The 20,345-nt window shown below is 48.1% G+C and overlaps 1 protein-coding gene across 5 annotated transcripts in view; it reads left to right on the forward strand.

Annotated features, from left to right (window-relative positions):
• Positions 1–20,345, forward strand: part of ZNF423 (zinc finger protein 423) — a 211,916-nt gene that overhangs the window by 100,525 nt on the left and 91,046 nt on the right. For 4 of the 5 annotated variants that reach the window (XM_035336783.1, XM_035336785.1, XM_035336782.1 and 1 more), the window contains one exon: positions 15,778–19,001. In XM_035336783.1, the coding sequence (XP_035192674.1) occupies positions 15,778–19,001 (3,224 nt within the window). Of the gene's footprint in view, positions 1–15,235; positions 15,420–15,777; positions 19,002–20,345 lie in introns of those variants that run through there. The other variant, XM_035336786.1, reaches the window with a different exon arrangement.

A 20,345-nucleotide genomic window follows, 5' to 3' on the forward strand; every position in this document is an offset into this window, starting at 1 on the left:
GCACTAGCACCTGGATGGCAGTAATTCACCCTCTAATACCCCCACAAAACCTAGTTATGCAGAACCTGACATGATTTGCAGTCTCCGTAAAGGAGGAACACAGGACTTAAGCGGTGCCTAGAATTAATTTTTTGACCTCCATTTCAGTCCTGGGTTGAAGAATTGGGCTCTTCAGACAAGTAAGCTGTTCGTGCTCTAACCTGGCACTTAGCACCTTTCGCAGAGTCGCACTGTCAGTTCTGTGCCATGCGTGCGTCTCCCTCAGGACGTGAAGGGGGAAACATTGCAAGGGAAATTGCTGCCCAGCACTGGAGAGTTTAAGGCTGCCGGTAAAACTGATCTTAGTAGCGATAATAGTCCAATTTAAGCCAACACAACCACAACCCTTTTATTAATATTGGCTTACCATCATCCCTTTTAACTGGAGCATGGTGCCAGTGAATGCCAACAAGCATTCTGAGGGCAGAGGACTTGTTGGAGCTTTGTGGGTTTGTGATCAGCAACACATAGGCGATCAGAGGCTTTATTGTATTTATCTGTTTCCAGAGACAGGCCACTAATAGTTCTTAGAGAGGGTGGCTTTCTCTCTTTCTTTTTCATTCTTTCTTTCTTTCTTTCTTTCTTTCTTTCTTTCTTTCTTTCTTTCTTTCTTTCTTTCTTTCTTTCTTTCTTTCTTTCTTTCTTTCTTGTTGTTTTCAAACACCTATTTTAGGGAAATGAGTGAAGGCAAAATTTTGTTTCCATAAATTCAGATAACATCTGCATTAATATGGTATATCGTAAGGATCATTAATGTTCAGAGTGTATTATCAGGTGTTCTCTAATGCACTTTTGATGAGCTTTAATGATGCTTGCTGTAGTGTTTTTTCATCTTTTCTCTCCCTCCCCCTTTTTTTTCTGCTTGATTGTAATAATGACTTAACCCAGGTGGTAGACTCTATCCAGAAAGTGCCCAAGGGAAATATTATTCCCTAGCACCAGCAAACATCGCAGATACTCATTGAGCTCACTGTGGCTGTTTCCCCGAGAGACAAGATCTTGGCTCACCCCTTGGGTGTCTGGACCTGCCTGCATTTACAGTCTAATAATTTGAGTTTGGGAGAGGATGGAGAAATGGCAGGACGGAGAGAGGTGAAAAATGTGCGCGGAGGGGAAGAAGAGAAGCCAGGAATGCATGGTAACTTCTAAAATTACTAGGAATTGTTAGAGAATGACTCGTCACGGAATAGGATCCCGGAAGGCCATGGGATTATTTAGAGATGATTAGTAAGAAGCAGGATGCAGTTCAGAATGGCAAGGCTGGTAAATGCAAGAAGGAGAGTTCTGTCTTCAGATGTCTTGGATTAGAGGCTGGCACTGAATCACGCTAGCAAATGCTTGTAGCTTTTCGTTTTTGGAAATAACTGGTATTTGTCCTCAGTTCTTGTCTTTTATAGCTCTCTTAAACCTCCCTATCAGTCAGGAAACTTGTTTCAAAAGACACAGTTTCAAGGTCCTTTTTATGGCACCCAAAGAACCAAATGCAAAGAAAAGCAGGCTTTAACGCAGGCGTCACAGAGCTACTCCAGTGTCATGGAGAAGAGCCACCGTGTAAAAGTGCAGAAGTGAAAACAGAGGCAGTGGTGAAAGAAAAATGTCACAAATGCCTTCAGCTGAGCGAGGTCTTTGTAGCACGGGGTTTGCAGTGTCAGGTACTCACCGTGTGCCAGGCACACCGACGGGCAGCCCGTGTCTGCGCCACAGGGGAGAGTAAATCGGGTCGGTTGTTTGAAAGATGCTCTCCTGAGTTACCCAAGCTTGCGAGCACATGGGTAGAAGGGGGCTCTTTGTTTTCTTATTTTTCCCAAATCTCCGCTTCATTGTCCATGAAAGAATTTAAAGGTAAAGTACCTGGGAAGCAAATTGTGCTGTTCGGTTGCTTTTGGCTACACTACATCGAAAGCTGTACTTTGCACATGTAATCTGTAACAGCAGACGCTGCATAAAGCAGAAGGGGTCCCGTTGTTGCCCACGATGCTTCCCATTCTCTGTACAAAGGCTTGGTTGTGCCCTACCCCTCTCGGGGCCCTTTCACAGGCAGCCGCTGGGCACATGGCACGAGCAGCCCGTTTGCTCAGGGGCGCTGGTGCCCTTCGAGGTGGCTTCCACGGACTGAAAGCAAGCTGCAGCATCTCCTCCTCCACCCTCCTCTGCCCCTGTTCTGCTGGAGCAGCGTCGTGGCGCTCTGCCTGGGTGGGGCAGCGCTGGGAGGACGCAGTGCAAGTCTTCTGAATGGGAGAGGAAAACCTAAGCGATAGCTGCCCTGAAGCTGGCTTAGGTTTCTCTTCGAAAAGGGAGGCTTTTTCCTGGTCTTTTCCTTCTGGGAGCATGATTTCCCTTCCCAGTGAACGCGTTCTGCGTCAGCTCGGTTACAATATTCAGAAGGTCTCGTGAGATGAGCGCTCTCGGCCCGTCGGCGTCCAGCAGCCCCGTCAGCCCGCAGCAGGCAGCGCGAGGCCCGGCGCCAGCGGGAGGCACCGTGGCTGTCCCCGCGGGTCACAGCCAGGGCAGCCTGCGTGGCCTTCACTGTGGCAGCTTGTGAGGTGCCAGACCTCTGCACACGTACCTCGGTTAAATTTCTGCTCTCATCAGCCCACTAAACCTACCGGAGCGATTTGTGCTCCCTGGAGAATCGAGGGAGAGGCGGTCGAAAGGTAAAGAGGGAGAGGAGGAAAAGCAAGAAGGGGGAAGAGAGGGAGACGAAAATGAGTAAAACAGAGCTGCTCGATCCGATAGCCAAGTATTACATTATAGAATCCCAGCTTGGATATAAACAAAATGTTTCCTTAGAGCAGAATAGCATCCAAAAGTTAGAAAAAAGTGTTTTCCAGAGCTGAAACACGTGCTCTGGCCTGCCTCGGGAGTGGGAGAAGGCTTCTCGTCCCCTCCTTCCAGCCCGTGAATGCAGCGGGACAGCTCCCAGGGGCAATCTGTGCATCCTGGGGAGATTTCTGGGCCTGGAGCTGGCAGACCTCTTCTCCTGCTCCTCGGGCTCCTGCAGGAACCGTGCCTTTTGCTGCTGCCACCTCTCTGCTCGGCGGCCCTGGGCTCAGCTGCCTGCCGCCATCCGTCCAACTCCAGGGGCTGATTTCCTTCTTGCTGCTGCAGCGCCGGGATGACTTCTGTGCATGGCAGGGGCCCTGGTTTAGCGTGAGCTAGCAATATTGCCAGCCAGCCTCGACTGCAAGGGCCTGGTGGTGCAGGGACAGGGACAGGGACAGGACAGGGACAGGGACAGGGACAGGACAGGGACAGGGACAGGGACAGGGACAGGGACAGGGACAGGGACAGGGAAGGCTCCTCTTGTGAAGAGCCTCAGATCAACCAGGCTGCTGGTTTCAAAGAGCCTGTTGTCTCTTAAAATATCAGTCAGCTAAATGAAAAACATTTCCTAATGAAACAAACAAACAACAAGCAAAAAAACCCATGCCAAAAGAGCATGGATGTTGTCACCAAAGTTAATAAAAGTGAGGAAATTAATCCTTATAGTTGACCTCCAATACCTAGGCACAGTGGGGTGTAGCAAGGAAGTAGTTAGAAAGGCACCATGGTGAGCCTTAGCCGTGAATTACCTTATTTTTATTAACTTTCTGACAACCTCGGTGAATTTCCTTTCTTTTTATGAAGTGATTAAAAAAGCTAATCAGATCATGTAATTAAAATACATAATTACACAATCTCACAGTTTTTCATAATTACTGTACATGGTAAATATTGTTACTGATCACACTTTGCACAAAAATTCAGACAGGAATCTGTTAGGGGCTGTCTGCCTTCCCGTGGCTGCGATGGAAGCTTCTCTAATGACGTTAGAAAGATAATAACATGGTTAAAGATGGAACAGAGAGTGAAACTATCAAGCGTGGGCTCGGTTGACGTTTTTGAACAAATCGGGCAGCTGGCCGACGTGGTATATTTCTGGGCACTGACAATGGCCCCTCCTTTAGTGCCCACGCCTCTGCTTCCTGTTTTGTTAGCCCCCCGCGCTGCAAAATGGATGTTTGGGTACGGAGCAACACAGAGGGGAAAAATCCCATCAGGTTCAGTAGCTTCAGTCCAGCTGAAGAACTGATGGAGTCACTCTCAGCTTGAGTACAGCGACTTCAGGGTAGACACCCTGTTGTAACCTTTTGATGCCGTGGTTATTGTCGTAGTAAATCTAAAGGCGGAAGGTGTGGTAATCCTAGACAACGGAAAAAATGGTTTGGTTTGGTTTTAAGGTCTTATATATCTTTAAGAATCAGCTCTCAGTGATCCAGGACCCTGACCTCTAAAGTAGATTATTTCCAAGTCATGTCGTTACTGCATTATGTTAAGCCAATGTTTACTACTCGGAGGATGAATTTTGTACTCGGATGCCCCACGACTGAGGTGGCGTTTCTGGTTTTTGGCAGAAGACAGCCACTGCACTCCTATCTTAAACACAGAAAGAGAACAAAGTCTAGATGGGGAGCCAGGGTTGGCACTCGCATAGTTCTCGGTGCTCCTGCTCCTGTGTTTCGAAGTGAGTGGAAGAGGGAAGGAATAAAATTCAGGGTCGCAAGTATTTATTCTGGCTAAAGGTGTGAGTGTTCAGTATTCATAGGTATTTAGGAGGGTAGGGTTTGTGTAAGTGGAGCTAGGCTGAGCTTTAAAACTCCTCCCATTGGTTCTGAAACCAATAGTTTTTTATTTTCCAAAAACATTTAAATTCTGTACTCAGTTTTGTCCAGCTTCCTGGCATTTCTCCTCAGCGGTCAGCGTGCATTATACACCTTGAAGCCACTGTTTTCACTCGTTAGGACAGTAGAGATGGGACACGATTTCTTCCGCATATGAGACATCCCACACTGGAGATCCAGGGGCTGGTACCAAACATCTGGGGAAAGCAACACGGCCCCCAGCTCGTTACCTGACTCAGGGAGTGGTGGTGTTTCCAGCCATCAGCCGTCCGGAGAGCATTTCTTGGACACACCTGGTTCTGGAGGTGCCCGTGTCTGTAACAAACCTCAGATACCTGGTTTCTCTGAAACGAGAGGTTTTGTGATTTTGTTCCTTGCTGCGTTGCTGTTACTGCTTTGGTTTGTAACTCCGCGGGGCCCCTGTCCCACCCAAAGGCCCACCTCCAGCTGCCACCCGCTCCTTATTTCAGTGGGCTCCCCGACAGGCAGCCGAATGCTTGGTGTACCTGCCATACCCGGGTGCACCTCTTCAAGGTAATTCACTCTCTCTCTCCCCACTGCCTCCTCATTCCTTAGCATCCCCAGATACTCCTTGTGTAACCATTCCGCGTGGTGTGGGTAGAGCTCGGGAGGAAGGTGTTGAACAAAACCTTTCCCTTCATTCCCTTGAACTCCGTGATATCGGTGCCGATGTGTGTGAGAGTGCTCTCAGGTGGAAGGAGTGCTGTTTGGGAGGGATGGTGGGGAAAGAGGTGTTTATGTGCAAGTGCCAAATGTTTGCTGGCCCTCCTTCTCCTCAGGGATAAATAGAGATGATTCAGGGCCCACTCCAACCTTAATTTTAATCCCAGTTAATCAAATAATTGTGCCCTACACCTTCCTTCATTATAAATTCACTCTGGTGTGCCTGTGGCTGAGGCACAGAGACAGTCACTAACTAGAACAAATTGAGCAGTCCACATTTGCAGGAAGGAGAGAAAAAAACAGCAGCAGCACACGCGCTCAGAAGGAAGTCTGCGTTGTCAGGGGAAGCGCCGTCCCGTTGTGGGATGTGCTCTGGGCCGATGCGGGCAATGCTCCTGCAGCACAAGGGGAGGTGTCTGCTGGGCTCGGTGCACCTCTCGGCAGGGCACAAGGGCCGCTGTACCCTGCCAGCAGGGCAGAGACCTGTTGGAAGGAGGCCGCAGCTCTCGGCGCGCGGCTTTGTGCTGCGGCACAGGGCGAGTCGGCAGAGCACAGGCTCCAGGTCACCGCCGGCTCAACCCGAAAGGCCTCCCGCGTGGCACGGTTGCTGCGGGGGAGCACTGGTGTGCCGGGAGGGGTGGTTACCGGCTGGCCAACGCTTTTGTTGGCTTGCTTATCTCAAAGCCGCTTGGTATTTAAAATGCTGCTTGCTGCGAGCGAAAAAAAAGTCGTGTCACCATGCAGCGTGGAATACGCGTCCCTCCCAGGCAAGCCGCACGGTTTGGCTTGCATCTTGCATAGCCCCAAATCTATAGCTGGTTCCCTTTTAAACCTTTCAGTCATTTCTATCGGGTATTGATGGGCGGAGAACTTCCTCTCCGGCCTCAGTGCCATTCCCCTCGGGCCTCTCACAGACACCGAATAGATTCATCACCGACGGTTAACCAAGTGATACTCAGGAACGTGCTCAGTATTCAACAGGGTGCTTTTACATTTGCAGGTCTTCTTTTTAAGTTTTAAATGAAATATTTAAAAACCTTGTTCACTGTAGCAAGCCCGGAGTCTTGACTAATAGTACTGTGCCGTAGCACTCCCCGAGGAGCAGGTTTGCCTACCTGGAGCAAACCCCGTCTGCAGGCTGGGGTGGGACGGAGCCTTAGCTGCAGGCGTACCCGCGGGGGGCTCTGGGGCATGGGAGCCCCCCCGGATCTGGTCGGGTGAAGGCCTGGAGGAGCTGCGCGGACCAGACCTGCGTAAATAACTACTGCTGCTTGTCGGCCTGCGAGCTGGAGGCTCGCAAGGGCGTCTTCGTTTCCGTTCACCGCGTCCGCATGAAATCCTGACGGTGAATTCATGACGGGGACAGGGAATGTGTGCGCCTTTCTGAAAGCACTCCGTGTAGGTCTGGCTAGGTTTAATGTTTGTCACCTGGAGTTTCAGAAGGGTTAGGCAGCCGCCGTTGCTGGTGATTTCAGTGGGGTTGATGTGAATACACAACACGTTTGGAAATCAGGCCAATAATGCATATGCATAACTATAAAGCGGGTTACTTGATACCGCCTGTCCCATGTAATTTGTTGATTTTCCTTCCCCAGTTCTTTGAAGGCAGTACAAAATCCGGATGTTGTTGTTTTTTACCGTTTGTTTATTGCTGAGTAATTTCAGCCAACATGTGTTTTTCAGCATTAGGCCTATTCATCATCTACGTCAACCTATTAAGTTTGTAAGTGCGTCACAGTTTTCCCACCTAGATCAAAATGAGAGCCTGGAACAGCCTACTCTTTCTAACTTAACAAGCTGGTTTTATTTTCCCCTGCAACTTGCTCTAATAATACGACCAGCTTTAAATTCTTCTGGCCGGAAAGCTTGGCAGTAAAGTCCTGTGCAGGACTGCGATTTAAAACACGAGGGTTTTTCAGGTTGGGAACATGGCAATTGGTATAGCCTCTGCTGAGCACTGATGGAAAATACCCACTTAGCAAAAATCTGTTCTTGGGAAAGAATTTTCTTACGTTAAAGGCAGGGATGGCAGGAGGCCAGGTCACTGCGTAGCATCCAGTTGAAGATCTGCTCACCGAAAACCATCCTAGCCAGGCAGTCACTTTTGGTGACCCCACCCAGAAGACGCAGAGCAGTTGTGGTGTCCGGACCCAGTTTTCTTCCTCCTTTGTGGTTCTTTTGGCTCTCAGTTGATACGTGGCCAAGCAGTTGGAACAGAGCTCTGCAGAAGTAGAAACACCGCTCTGCTATTGCTGCCAGCACAGTAGTAGACACACATTTGTCCTAGCAGTAACAGCAGCTTATCTGAGAGGGCTTGGCAGCACTCTCTTTGTCCTAGTTTGCCACTGCCCCAGTTTTAAAGGCTCTTGCTCCTCCAATCTGCTGCCCACGCCATCAAAACAAGCTCTGACTCGCTTCAAGCTGAATATCCTGCGGAAAGCGCTGCCTGCCTTTGTCAGCTTCCAGGTTCCCTGCTCGCTGCTCAGAATCTGACCCTGAAATGAGTTTCATGAATGAGCCTAATGGATTGTAATTGATGACTTAATCTTCACTTGGAAGTACAATTCAGAGACATGAAAATGAGCACAGTAAAGCATTCAATGAAATCACTCTGGTTTGGCCAGTTCGTGGAGAAAAAGTCCGACACTTGTTAATTTTGGTCTCAGTGTTCATTGAGCTTCTCCAGGCTAGACTGGTTTGCTGCTGCTCGGCCCAGGTGTGAACTGAGGGACAGATCCTGAGGCTGGCAGACCCCACGTGCCGCGGGTGCTCGGCTGAGCAGCCGGAGAGCAGGTGCCTGCTGCATGCAGGAGCAGCCTGGTTGAATGTCCGGGAGGGAATTGGCAGTCTCGCTTCATCCCACCAGAAGGGCTCTTCTGCTGGCCGTGTCTCCTCCGGTGCCTCTGAGTCTTGATACCAGGGTTTGTGCAGTGAGCACCCTGTTACCGCTTACAGCAACAAAACAGGAGGAAGGCAACGCCTCTTCACTTCTAACTGGGAAAAGGACTTCCCTCGTGTGTATGGCACGGAGCTTCGTGGGGGGTGATGCTCTTCCACCGCCCCGGGCTGCGTCCCCAAGCTCTGGAGGGCCCGGTGCTCCCCGCGTGCTGCGGCAGCGAGGGCAGGCGCTGAGAACCAGCCGCCGCAGCTGTTCCAAAGGCAGCCTGCGTCTGGGGGCTTAGATACAAAATGAAGCAGGCGAAGCCCTTAACCACTGTGTCTTGTCTCTTTGTTTTGTGTAATCTAGTGTTGAAATCATGATAGATGTTGGCATCCAGGAGCAAGAAGTGCAGAATAGAGTTGTGGGACTGTGAGGCCAATAGGGTCATCTGAAGTTTGTGCTCTGCTAAGACAGGATGGAGAAATAGTACTAACAATTAGCCTAAGTATTGCCATTGATTATAATTAATTTAATAAGTAATTATTATAAGTAATTATTCTGTTTGGTTTGTTTTCCTAAGGGCTTTGTCATTCCTTGTGTTTGGAAGCTGTGCGTGTCGTAGCCCAGCCTCTGATTTTACAGTGTTCTCTGTGTGACTGTCGCATCCACGACGCGTGCAGGTGACCCCGATACGGTCTGGTTCTTTCACATCCGTCTCACAATAAGCCGTCTTGCTAAATGCTCTGTAGGTATCAAAGCCGGCAAGAATGGCACAGGACCCTCTAGGAAGCAGGGTAAGCACGAGCAGCAAGCTATTAAGATCTTCCCGTTAATTCATTGATGATTCTGCCGGTACCAGCCTCTAATCTCGCTTAAAAAAGACAGAATGTGTATTTGAGCGTTTCTGAAGAGCAAATGGCTAAGCAAAACCTACGTCTAATCCTAACATTTCTGGAGAAATAGGGTGAGTTATTATTGATTCACAGAGCACGACAAAACATCACTGCATGAATTAGCAAACAGCTGTTTCTAATTTGAGTTTAGAACTGTACACAGAGGAACTTGTTTTAGTGTTCACTCCTTTCATTTATAATGAATTTTAATCACCGCTACAGGTGAGAAAAATGTAGAAACAAGCTTGTATCTTGTGGAAGAAACAAAGGAGAGACAGATGCTAACAGATTTACAGTCTGTGATAAAAGGAATGTTTTGGTACACTTTACATGTAATTAGAGTGCAGCTGTTTTCAGTCCCAAGTCCATGATGCACAGCAGAATACGGTATCTGCTGCTTTTCCAAAGGGAGTAAAGAAAAACAGTGATTCAACCCTGAAAGCATTTCGTTTATTCCTAGATCTAACATAAAACTTTCTCCTCCACCCCTTATTATGCCATTTATTGAGGTGAGAAATAACTTATTCAGTGATCCATTCATTTTTTGTCACCTCTAAAATCCAGACTGTTTGATGTAAGAACAACAATGCTAAAAGTAACTTTCTGGTTTTATCATCTGCGTTAAATTAAGTCTCGTCCCATCGATGGCCGTTATTGAGGCTTGACATCCTTGCTAATGGGAGACCAGGGCTCAGGATGGGTAACGCTGACTTAACAAGTTTCGGTGTATCAGCTGAGCTTCAATAGACATTTTTCTGTGTTCTTTTAACTTGCGGCGTAAAAAAAGACTAATTAACTGCATCTTTGATCACAAAAGAAAGGTTTAGACAAAGACGGCTAGGTTTAACCTGGCCGTGTGTAACAGTCTATCTGCAGCAGGCATCCCGGCAAATTCCACGTTTGAAATTCTGCGCGACGTCTTGTGCTGATTTGGTATTCTAAATACCAGGTTGCTCTATTCATGAGAAGAAAAATTAGATGATATGTATTTTCCATTGAGCCAGACATCCTCCCTTCTGCTTTAAAAACCTTGCTTAAAAAAGGCAGTGCAAAGCTGAGAAGTTGCAGGAGGAGTCGGTAAGTGCTGGTAATTCAGCGCACCACAAATGCCCGCCGCATTAGCGTGCCAACAGGGATCGCGGCATTCTGCTCTAGTCACGAGAGAACTGCTGGCGGTGCCCCTCGTATTAGCGCCTCCTAGGCTTCTTTATCCCATCAGTTTCACTTCGAGCATTATATACCTATAAACAGATATACAAATACAACAGTGCCTTGAAATCAGACAAGTATCGAGACCGCTTTGTGAAGAAGCCGATGTTCCTGAGTTGCATGCGGAGCTCTTCGGGGCAGCCTGAGCTTCCATGCCTCTCTTACGCCTAGGTGAGGATGGGCTGAGCAGTTCTGGGGCTAGTTACGTGATATTTCTGTAGGGATAATGCTAAGATGTAGAAGCTCTTGTCTGTTGTTGGAGTGCCCCTGCACGCCGGCTTTCAGACACAGCCCAACTGGTTGCGGCGCTGCTCCGACAGGTGCGGTGTCGGCACGAAGTGCCATCACTGCCCCAAGAGCTGGTGATTCGTAGTCCACCACTGCCTTCTGTGACAAAGAGCAAAGGCATTCGGTGAAGTCAACTTGTGCATCAAAACTGGGATTGGAATATTAGTGCAGTTTTTTAATATTTACTTTGTCATCTCTGTGCGAGAAATGCACAGGAAAATGGGGCGAAACACTCCAAAAAGAAAAAAATAAAATAAGCTGTTACAGTGCACTGAAAACATTGAAACTTAAAACATTTGGTACGTAAACTTGATTTGCATTATTTCACACCAGCACTGCAGTGTAAATGAACAGCGTATGCTGTGTGAGGTTCTTACCATAATCCATTGTAATGATCTATCCTCGGCGTTAATGCGTAGTGGAGCAGTTCAAATTTTGCTATAACCACTAGTGAGGATTTCTCACTCCTTTTCTCTCAATCTTTGTGTTGTATTCTCGTAGATAAGCATCTGTGATAATAATAATTGTTGAAATTGGTAGTGTTTCCATCAGGCCTTCTGTCTGAGGATGTCTCGGGGCTTCACAGCTATGCAGAAGTAAGCCCTACAATTTGCCCTTGAGCAGCAGATGGCTTTTCCCTAGCACGGACGTGAGGAACTGAGACACAGACAGTTTGTGAGCATGTCTCCTGATACCAAGCTTGTTTTCGAAAGGAGCTTACTTTTTGGGGGGTGTCAGAACTCCACCACCTTTCAGTTGTCATACACAATGTGAGTGTTTTGAGCGTTTTAACTTAGGTGTCATGGAGAGGCTCTGAAAGAACCGGGAATCTGAACCTAAATCAAACAGCAATCTTTTTCTCAGGAGCTGTTTTTGGGGTTTGTTTTTGTTAATGCTTAATTGCTTTGGCGTACTAGCTCAGTGCTAGAGGAACAAACCTGGTGGAATAGGAGCACCTCCCAAAGCTGCCCTCTGTGGCTTCTTGTCCTCTCAGGAGGAGAGTCTCTGAAGTTGTCTCCTTGGCCAAACCCTGGCTATTTAGCTGCTGCCTAGGCAGGTTTTGTGGTCTCTTCTGAGCCCCGCAGTGCTCAGCTCATGCTGCTGTCTGCCCCGAAACCAGCTGGATGGAGCTGGCCTCCTGTTCTGCGGGGGTAGCCCTGCCAGAGAGCGACCCGAGCCCTCCAGGCTTGGGGAGACAGCGTGGGGAGCAGGCAGTTTGGTCACACCTCTCTTAAGCAAAGGTCAGGCACGGGTGAGCTGCCAGGTCCCACTCTGTCTTCCTCCTAAATCCTGCCAGGGTGCATGTCTCATAGCCAACACGGAACATCCCACCTTCAAATGCACGCAGTGAGTGAAGGGAGAAGGATTTGCAGGGACTAAGAAATTGTATTGTAGCAAACAAATAGAAATGAACTAATAAATATATCACCATCGGTGTATGCTGAGGGGACAGCGCTGCTCGCTTCTGGCGCTCTGTGACGTGCTACTCCCCGTCCTAAAAGAGACCATGTTTTTTTAAGACTTGATTTTATTTCTTTTAGCTTCATGTGTATATTTCTGAACTTGGCTCGTGTTATCTGGAAGATAAACAGAGAATGAAGTATGATTTATACTGCAGTTTGGCCAAATTGCTCTTATTAGAAGGCAAAATACATTTATTGAATGCGCTGAGGCTGGAATTAGCTCCTCAGTGATGATGATAAATGCTTGCAGTCCCATAAACGTGCTGAACGTTAAGTTGCTAAATTACTGTACCACTTGGAGATTGATTATCAACTTTGGCCCCTTAAGCTTCGTGACCCACACATACATCCTGGAAACCACTGACATCCTGAAGCTTCCTCAATGCTATTTTTTTCCTAATTAAACTTGTTATTGAATTTTCTTCTCCTTTTAATACTTGTTTTGATTCTCTTACACGCAACTGACAAAAGCCTTGCACCAGCCATGCGATTCCCTGTTTTAGACCAGTCCCCCTTTGCAGGATTAGCCATTTTTAATGACTTTAATCTCCTTTTTGAAAGTGATTTTTCTCATTCTGCTACATTCCTTTGATTGCATTAATGTAGAATTATTATTCTAGCCATCACTGCCAGACATGTCACACTACATCTAATATATATCCTCCCAGTCAGATATTGCTCTGGTAAAACACCTTAGAATTTCCTTCTCAGTTCATTATAGGTCTTTTCTTCAAGTTAAAATGGCGAGTTAAAATTAACAGGGCTGTTTTTCATTCAATAAAGAGATTAATGATAATGACTCTTCCTTAATTTCTGCAGTTTTAGGCACTTTGGAATTTAGTATCTTGTTTGTGAGGAAGTCAAGGTAGGCAGTACCTGGGGCTTAAAGCTTCCCAATGCTTTTTAACCTGTCAAAGAATGAGCAAACAGCGCGAGAAAAAGAAGTTAAACATGAAAAGCGGTGAAAGGTCTCAGTCAGGCTAACAGAAGGACTCTGCTTTCAGCTGTGTGTGTCAGCGCTTCCCTTCCTGCCACAAACCCCGCGTTTCAGCCGGAGCAATGTTACTTGTTGTGAGTCCAGCTCGCAGCAGCGCAGCGACGTCTTTGCACCGCTCACCGAGTCACATCAGCCTTCCTTGGCTTTGGCTGTTGAACAGCCCCAAATGTCCGAAGAGCAGCATCTGGAGGGGGGCTGTTGTTCTTTGACTGTTAGAATGCACTTTGAGCTAGATTGGCTCGTTTCAGAGGAAAAAGAGAACTTGTACAACATTTGTGTGATTTTGCCAACTTAGTGGCTGGCACAAGCGTGTCTAAAGCAGCGCAGCTGAAGGAGCTGGCCCAGCCTGTGGTACCTGAGCTTGGCCCCTGGCACCTTCAGTGTAAGGCTGAACCCCGCAGCTTTATTCACCGAAGCTGTGTTCAGTGCTCTGAGCTCTCCCCCAGTGCGGTCGTTCCTCTGCAGCCCAGTGCCCGCAATAGGTGCGAGCAGCCTGGTTGCAAAAGGGAGGATGTATAAAATCCATTTATTTTTCTACCCAGTTCTGCAAAGCGGACGTTTTTTAGTATTCAAATCTCAGCCAGCAAAGCAGAGTAGTAAATAACACAACGGCCGTGTGCTCTCCTTCCCCCGCTGTTGTTTTTCTCCTCTTTTCCCGGCAGAGCCAGCCGCGGCGGCAGCACGCGCAACATGTGCTGCCCTAGTTCGGGCCCAGCATCCCCCTCGTGCTCCCTTTTGTCTCCTTGCCCCTGGGGGAGCCCAGCTGGCGAGAGCAGGGAATTAGCCAGCCCCGAGCTACCGGCACCTCCCCGGGGCCCCTAATCCAGGCCCTGGCAGCCGGCTGCCTCCCTCCCTCCTTCCCTGCCCGCGACGGACGGGGCCGTGGCCGCGGGTCCGTGGGGACGGGGCCCGGAGGCGGCTGCTGGCGGCGGGGAAGGGGGCCGGGGGCAGGCGGGGGCCGGGGGCTCCTTGGGGACTGAACGGTGCTGCGGTGGCAGGCAGGAGCGCTCGGCGAGGTGGCTTGGAGCTTGGAAAGCCGGGCTTTGTTACAGCCGCAGGGAGAGGCTGGGAGAAGGAAGGCTGGGAAAGTTGATGTGGAGATCGGTGGTTCCCGGCCGGCGCTTTAGGAGCTGGCCGAGCACGAGGAACTGGGGGGGTGTTAAAAAGTGGGTGCTCGCTCAGGGCTGGGAGGGAGCGCGTTCCTTGTGGCCGGCATCGCTCTGGAGCAGGAAATTTGGCTGCAGGGGCGGCAGGGCAGGCACCCAGCACGCACGTCCCGGGAAGGAGGCCGCCCGGGGCTGGAGGCGCTGCCGGAGCCTTCAGCAGGGAGCCTGAGGCCGGGGGATGAAAAGAGAGGTCCTGACAAGGGGAGCGGCGACGGAGGACCTAGCCCCTTGCCGCGGTGATGTCCCCATTAAGGCAGCTCTTCCCTGAGCCCCCGCTCCCACGTGCTGCTCTGCGAGCGGTGGCCGTGGGCTGGCAGGCAGGAGAAGTGCGCGTGTGGCAGCCTCTGTGCGCGGCTGGGGAGGTTTTATGGGTTTGTTTTAGTAAGAGCTCAAGGAGGAGCACTAAATGCTTTATAAGGACAGCGCATCTGGAGAACTGCTTTCCTTTTTGAATCCCCAAATATATATGTGGTCAGCGCCTTCCCCCGCTTACCCGGGTTTTGGTTTTGCTTCGTTCCACAGATCAGTTTTGTATCAGGGCAGTGGCATTTGTGCTTCGCTCAACATCTCCGCATTTATGGGGATTAGGATATTCGAACTTTGTTCTGTTTCTCGTTAACAACTCCGTTTATGAGAGCTGCCAAAACTTTATGTATTCTTCCTAAAATGAGTGTTTTGCTGCTGGAGATGGTCCTGTGTTTCTTTTTGGTAATATAAAATTGTAAAATATTTTCCAAAGCCTCATATTGAGCAAAGGAAATAGTCATTAAACGAGGGCTGAGCCATTGTTGTTGTCTCCTGAAGCTGATTGTTTTGTGATGTCTGGAGATCTCCAGTGATCATTTCTGTTTTAGTTTAGTTAGTTAGTTTGTTTGTTTTTAATTTGTTAGTTTGGTTTTGCACCAAGCAGGCAACCTTACGTTTCCTGTGAATGGATGAGGTGATGATGCAGCTCTCCGATTTTGTCAAGCTGCCTCAGGTCTGGTGTTGTATTTCACATAGGTGTTTGAATCTGCTTGCTTTTGAGCAGCCTTTAATTCTATTACAGTTTGGAGACAGAACTGAAGGATTTTGTTTAATGGGGACATTAGTTAAAGTCATCTCCATGTAGCATTTAAGAAGACCCACAAAATCACAGGTGATCACTTAATACTGCAGCTTTCCAAAACGTTTGTATTGCTTCGTTGCACATTGCGTTTTGCTTTCTTTATTCATTGTTTATTGCTTTACAGTACAGTGAGCAGGTGCTAAACCTGCTAAAGAAAAATGCTTGTTATTAATACTCTGTGGTTGTATATCTGTGAACTATGTTTGCAAATATATTTTAATTTGTCTTTCTCAAACCTCCTTTGAAATTCAAGAGATACTCTTTTTTTTCTGAGTTGATTTTTTTACGCTGTAGTAGCAGAAGCCCATAGTGTTGTTGAGAGCTTTGTCCTTATTTCACAGATGCACTGGGAATTGTTTTTAATCTCCTTTCTGCTTTCCCATTACAGATGGTGATGACGACCCACAACTCTCCTGGGTGGCTTCATCTCCCTCCAGCAAAGATGTTGCATCACCCACTCAGATGATAGGAGATGGGTGTGATCTCGGCATCGGGGAGGAGGAAGGGGGGACTGGCCTGCCGTATCCCTGTCAGTTTTGTGATAAGTCCTTCATTCGCCTGAGCTACCTTAAAAGGCACGAGCAGATCCACAGTGACAAACTACCTTTCAAATGCACCTACTGTAGCCGGCTTTTTAAGCACAAGAGAAGTAGGGATCGCCACATAAAGCTTCACACGGGGGATAAAAAGTACCACTGCCACGAATGCGAGGCCGCGTTCTCTCGCAGCGACCACCTCAAAATTCATCTGAAAACCCACAGCTCCAGCAAACCGTTCAAGTGTACTGTGTGTAAACGTGGGTTTTCATCTACCAGCTCATTGCAGAGTCACATGCAAGCTCATAAAAAGAACAAGGAACATATGGCAAAGACTGAGAAAGAGGTGAAGAAGGATGATTTTATGTGTGATTACTGTGAAGAGACATTCAGTCAGACTGAAGATTTGGAGAAGCACGTAATGACACGCCACCCACAGCTTTCCGAGAAGGCAGATTTGCAGTGTATTCATTGCCCTGAAGTATTTTCAGACGAAAACTTGCTGCTCTCACACATTCATCAAGCCCATGCCAACAAAAAACACAAGTGCCCTATGTGCCCAGAGCAGTTTTCTTCGGTGGAGGAAGTCTACTGCCACTTGGACAGCCACAGACAACCTGACTCCAGCAATCACAGCATCAGCCCCGACCCCGTCCTGGGGAGCGTGGCGTCCATGAGCAGCGCAACGCCTGACTCCAGTGCGTCAGTGGAAAGAGGTTCCACCCCAGATTCGACCCTCAAGCCTTTGAGAGGACAGAAGAAAATCAGGTCTGTGGACAGAGAGGAGGGCCAGAACTGGTCTAAAGTTACTTACAGCTGCCCGTACTGCTCAAAGCGTGACTTCAACAGCCTTGCTGTTCTGGAGATCCACCTGAAGACCATTCATGCAGACAAACCTCAGCAAAGCCACACGTGCCAGATCTGCCTTGATTCCATGCCTACGCTGTACAACTTGAATGAACACGTGAGAAAGGTGCATAAAAACCATGCCTATCCTATGATGCAGTTCAGCAACATTTCTGCCTTTCACTGTAACTACTGCCCTGAGATGTTTGCAGATATCAACAGCCTGCAGGAACACATCCGTATTACTCACTGTGGCCCAAATGCTACCCCTCAAGATGGCAACAACGCTTTCTTCTGTAACCAGTGCTCCATGGGCTTTCTGACCGAAGCAACCTTGACTGAGCATATTCAGCAGACTCACTGCAATGTAGGAAATTCAAAACTGGATTCCCCTGTCATTCAGCCAACACAGTCTTTTATGGAAGTTTATTCATGCCCTTATTGCACAAACTCCCCCATTTTTGGCTCCATCCTGAAGCTTACAAAGCATATTAAAGAAAACCACAAGAACATTCCTCTGGCACACAATAAGAAGTCAAAAGCAGAGCAGAGTCCAGTTTCTTCTGATGTTGAAGTCTCTTCCCCTAAAAGGCAACGGCTTTCTGCTAGTGTCAACTCAGTGTCTAACGGTGAATACCCGTGTAATCAGTGTGATCTAAAGTTCTCAAATTTTGAAAGTTTTCAAACCCATTTAAAGTTGCATTTGGAGTTGCTGTTGAGGAAACAGTCTTGCCCTCAGTGTAAAGAAGACTTTGATTCCCAGGAGTCTCTTCTGCAACATCTCACTGTACATTACATGACAACTTCAACTCATTATGTGTGTGAGAGCTGCGACAAACAGTTTTCTTCGGTGGATGATTTGCAGAAGCATTTGTTGGACATGCATACTTTTGTGTTGTATCACTGCACCCTTTGCCAAGAAGTTTTTGATTCCAAGGTATCTATCCAAGTGCATCTGGCAGTCAAGCACAGCAATGAAAAGAAGATGTATCGCTGCACAGCCTGTAACTGGGATTTTAGGAAGGAGGTGGATCTCCAAATCCATGTGAAGCATAGTCACCTGGGGAATCCGTCCAAGTCTCACAAATGCATCTTCTGCGGTGAGACGTTTAGCACGGAGGTAGAGCTGCAGTGCCACATCACAACCCACAGCAAGAAATACAACTGCAAGTTCTGTAGCAAAGCTTTTCATGCCATCATCTTGCTTGAAAAACACCTGCGGGAGAAACATTGTGTTTTTGATGCCAGCGCTGAAAATGGGACAGCTAATGGCATGACCCCAACCAATAAGAAGACGGAAGGGGCAGATATCCAGAACATGCTGATGAAGAACCCAGATACTTCCAACAGCCACGAAGCCAGTGAGGATGACGTAGATGCTTCGGAGCCCATGTACGGCTGTGACATCTGCGGGGCTGCCTATACGATGGAGGTCCTCTTGCAGAACCATCGTTTGAGAGATCATAACATCCGGCCCGGGGAGGATGACTGTTCCAGGAAGAAAGCGGAATTCATCAAAGGCAGCCACAAGTGTAATATCTGCTCAAGGACCTTTTTCTCAGAAAACGGCCTGAGAGAGCACATGCAGACCCACCGAGGTCCAGCGAAGCACTACATGTGCCCCATCTGTGGCGAGCGCTTCCCATCGCTCCTGACCCTGACCGAGCACAAGGTCACTCACAGCAAGAGTCTGGATACGGGAACGTGTCGGATCTGCAAAATGCCGCTGCAGAGCGAGGAGGAGTTTATCGAGCACTGCCAGATGCATCCAGACCTCAGAAACTCCCTCACCGGGTTCCGCTGCGTTGTCTGCATGCAGACGGTCACCTCTACGCTTGAGCTGAAAATTCATGGGACGTTTCACATGCAGAAATTGGCAGGAAACTCTGCAACCTCCTCGCCCAACGGCCAGGCCTTGCAAAAACTCTACAAGTGTGCGTTGTGCTTGAAAGAATTCCGAAATAAGCAGGACTTGGTAAAATTGGATGTGAACGGCCTTCCCTATGGCCTGTGTGCTGGGTGCATGACCAGGAGCACCAACGGACAGTCTTTGGCCTTGACCCCGCAGGAGGTGAATGAGAGACCGTGTGGCAGTCTGAGGTGTCCGGAGTGTAGTGTCAAATTTGAAAGTGCTGAAGACCTGGAGAGCCACATTCAGGTAGACCACCGGGACCTGACGCCTGAGACTAGTGGCCAAAGGAAAGGTACCCAGACATCTCCTGTGCCCAGAGTAAGTACAGCTGAACTTTGATACGTCACAGGGATAAAGTGTAGCTTTTTAACGTGACTGAGAACTGATTTGAGGTCCTGTTTTTTTTTTTTCTTTAACTGCCATTTTATAAAATTACTTGAACAAGAAAAACAGAAAGAAGGGTAGAGTAATGCACATAGGAAAGTGGATTTTGTTCAGTCTTACAGGCTCCTAGATTCCTAGTGGCAGAACATGAGATTTTTTATCATAAAGCTGCCCTAGATTTAGCAACAGAGAGCTGAGACACATCCATGTGCTCATGAATGATGAGGATTGAGTTTGTCCATGAATTCTGAAGCTACTGAACTGGCAGATCTGGAAAAACTGGGGCATATCCATGAAAAAAGACCTTCTGAGTTCCCAAAGGAAAAAAATCTGATTTGTCATACTCATCGAAAGTGATGATTTCTTACCAGGGAAATAAACACCAGCAGGAGGATACAGGAACTTGTGAGGAAAACTGTAGTGAATTCCCCCCAAATTCTCAGCGAAAACAAATGTCTGTGCTAGAGAGGCTGTCCTTATGGGTGTCTGTCTGAATGAGTGAGGCTGTGAGGCTGCTTGGATGTTTGTGTGCATACGTACATGCCTGGAGCACGTGTGTGTGATTTTAAAAGGAACTGCTTCATGGCCCTCCTTTAGGAGAAGCAGTTTTCTTAGCGAATCTGGAAATTGCTGGCTAATAGGCAAGTTATGTTTTTGAAAAAGAAGCGTGCTCTCCCTTGGAGTTCGCAGAAAGCCTGTTCTCCTATTTGTTAGCTTACAAGATGCTTGGGAGCACGCAGTATCCAAGTAAGGTTTCAGAAGCCTGCTCAGGAGATTAATATCATTTGCAGTTTATAGTCTTTTAAAATTATTTGTTGACGTTCTGGTTCAAGAATGGGCCAAGTCACTCCTTCCCCTGTCAGGAACAGATGGAATGAGAAGTAGATTTTGGAAATCTTCTCGGGAGACTAACAGCAGACACATCTGAGTATTGATATCATCTGACATTTTTAATTAAACATGATGGGGTGAGATTTTCAAAAGTATCTGAGGAAATTAGGCACCCAACTCCTAATGAATAATTCCAGCCATAGATGCCTGTTTATGTCAATCTGCTAATTAAAGCACCCACAAACACATCTTACTACATTAAAAGAACCTGTAAATACCATTAGAATACAACATCAGAGGCTCAGGAAGTAAGAGAAGACCCTAAGTATGCCCCGAGGATGCAAACTGCGATGCCTCCGGTGGCGCTGTCGCCGTGTCCCCCACGGGACTTGTTAGCTCTGGCTCGGCGCTGGGGCTGCACAGGGCGGCAGCAGGGGGCATGGCGCT

The sequence above is a fragment of the Oxyura jamaicensis genome, chromosome 11 (genome assembly GCF_011077185.1).
Source record: "Oxyura jamaicensis isolate SHBP4307 breed ruddy duck chromosome 11, BPBGC_Ojam_1.0, whole genome shotgun sequence".
In the NCBI taxonomy this organism is placed as follows: Eukaryota; Metazoa; Chordata; class Aves; order Anseriformes; family Anatidae; genus Oxyura; species Oxyura jamaicensis.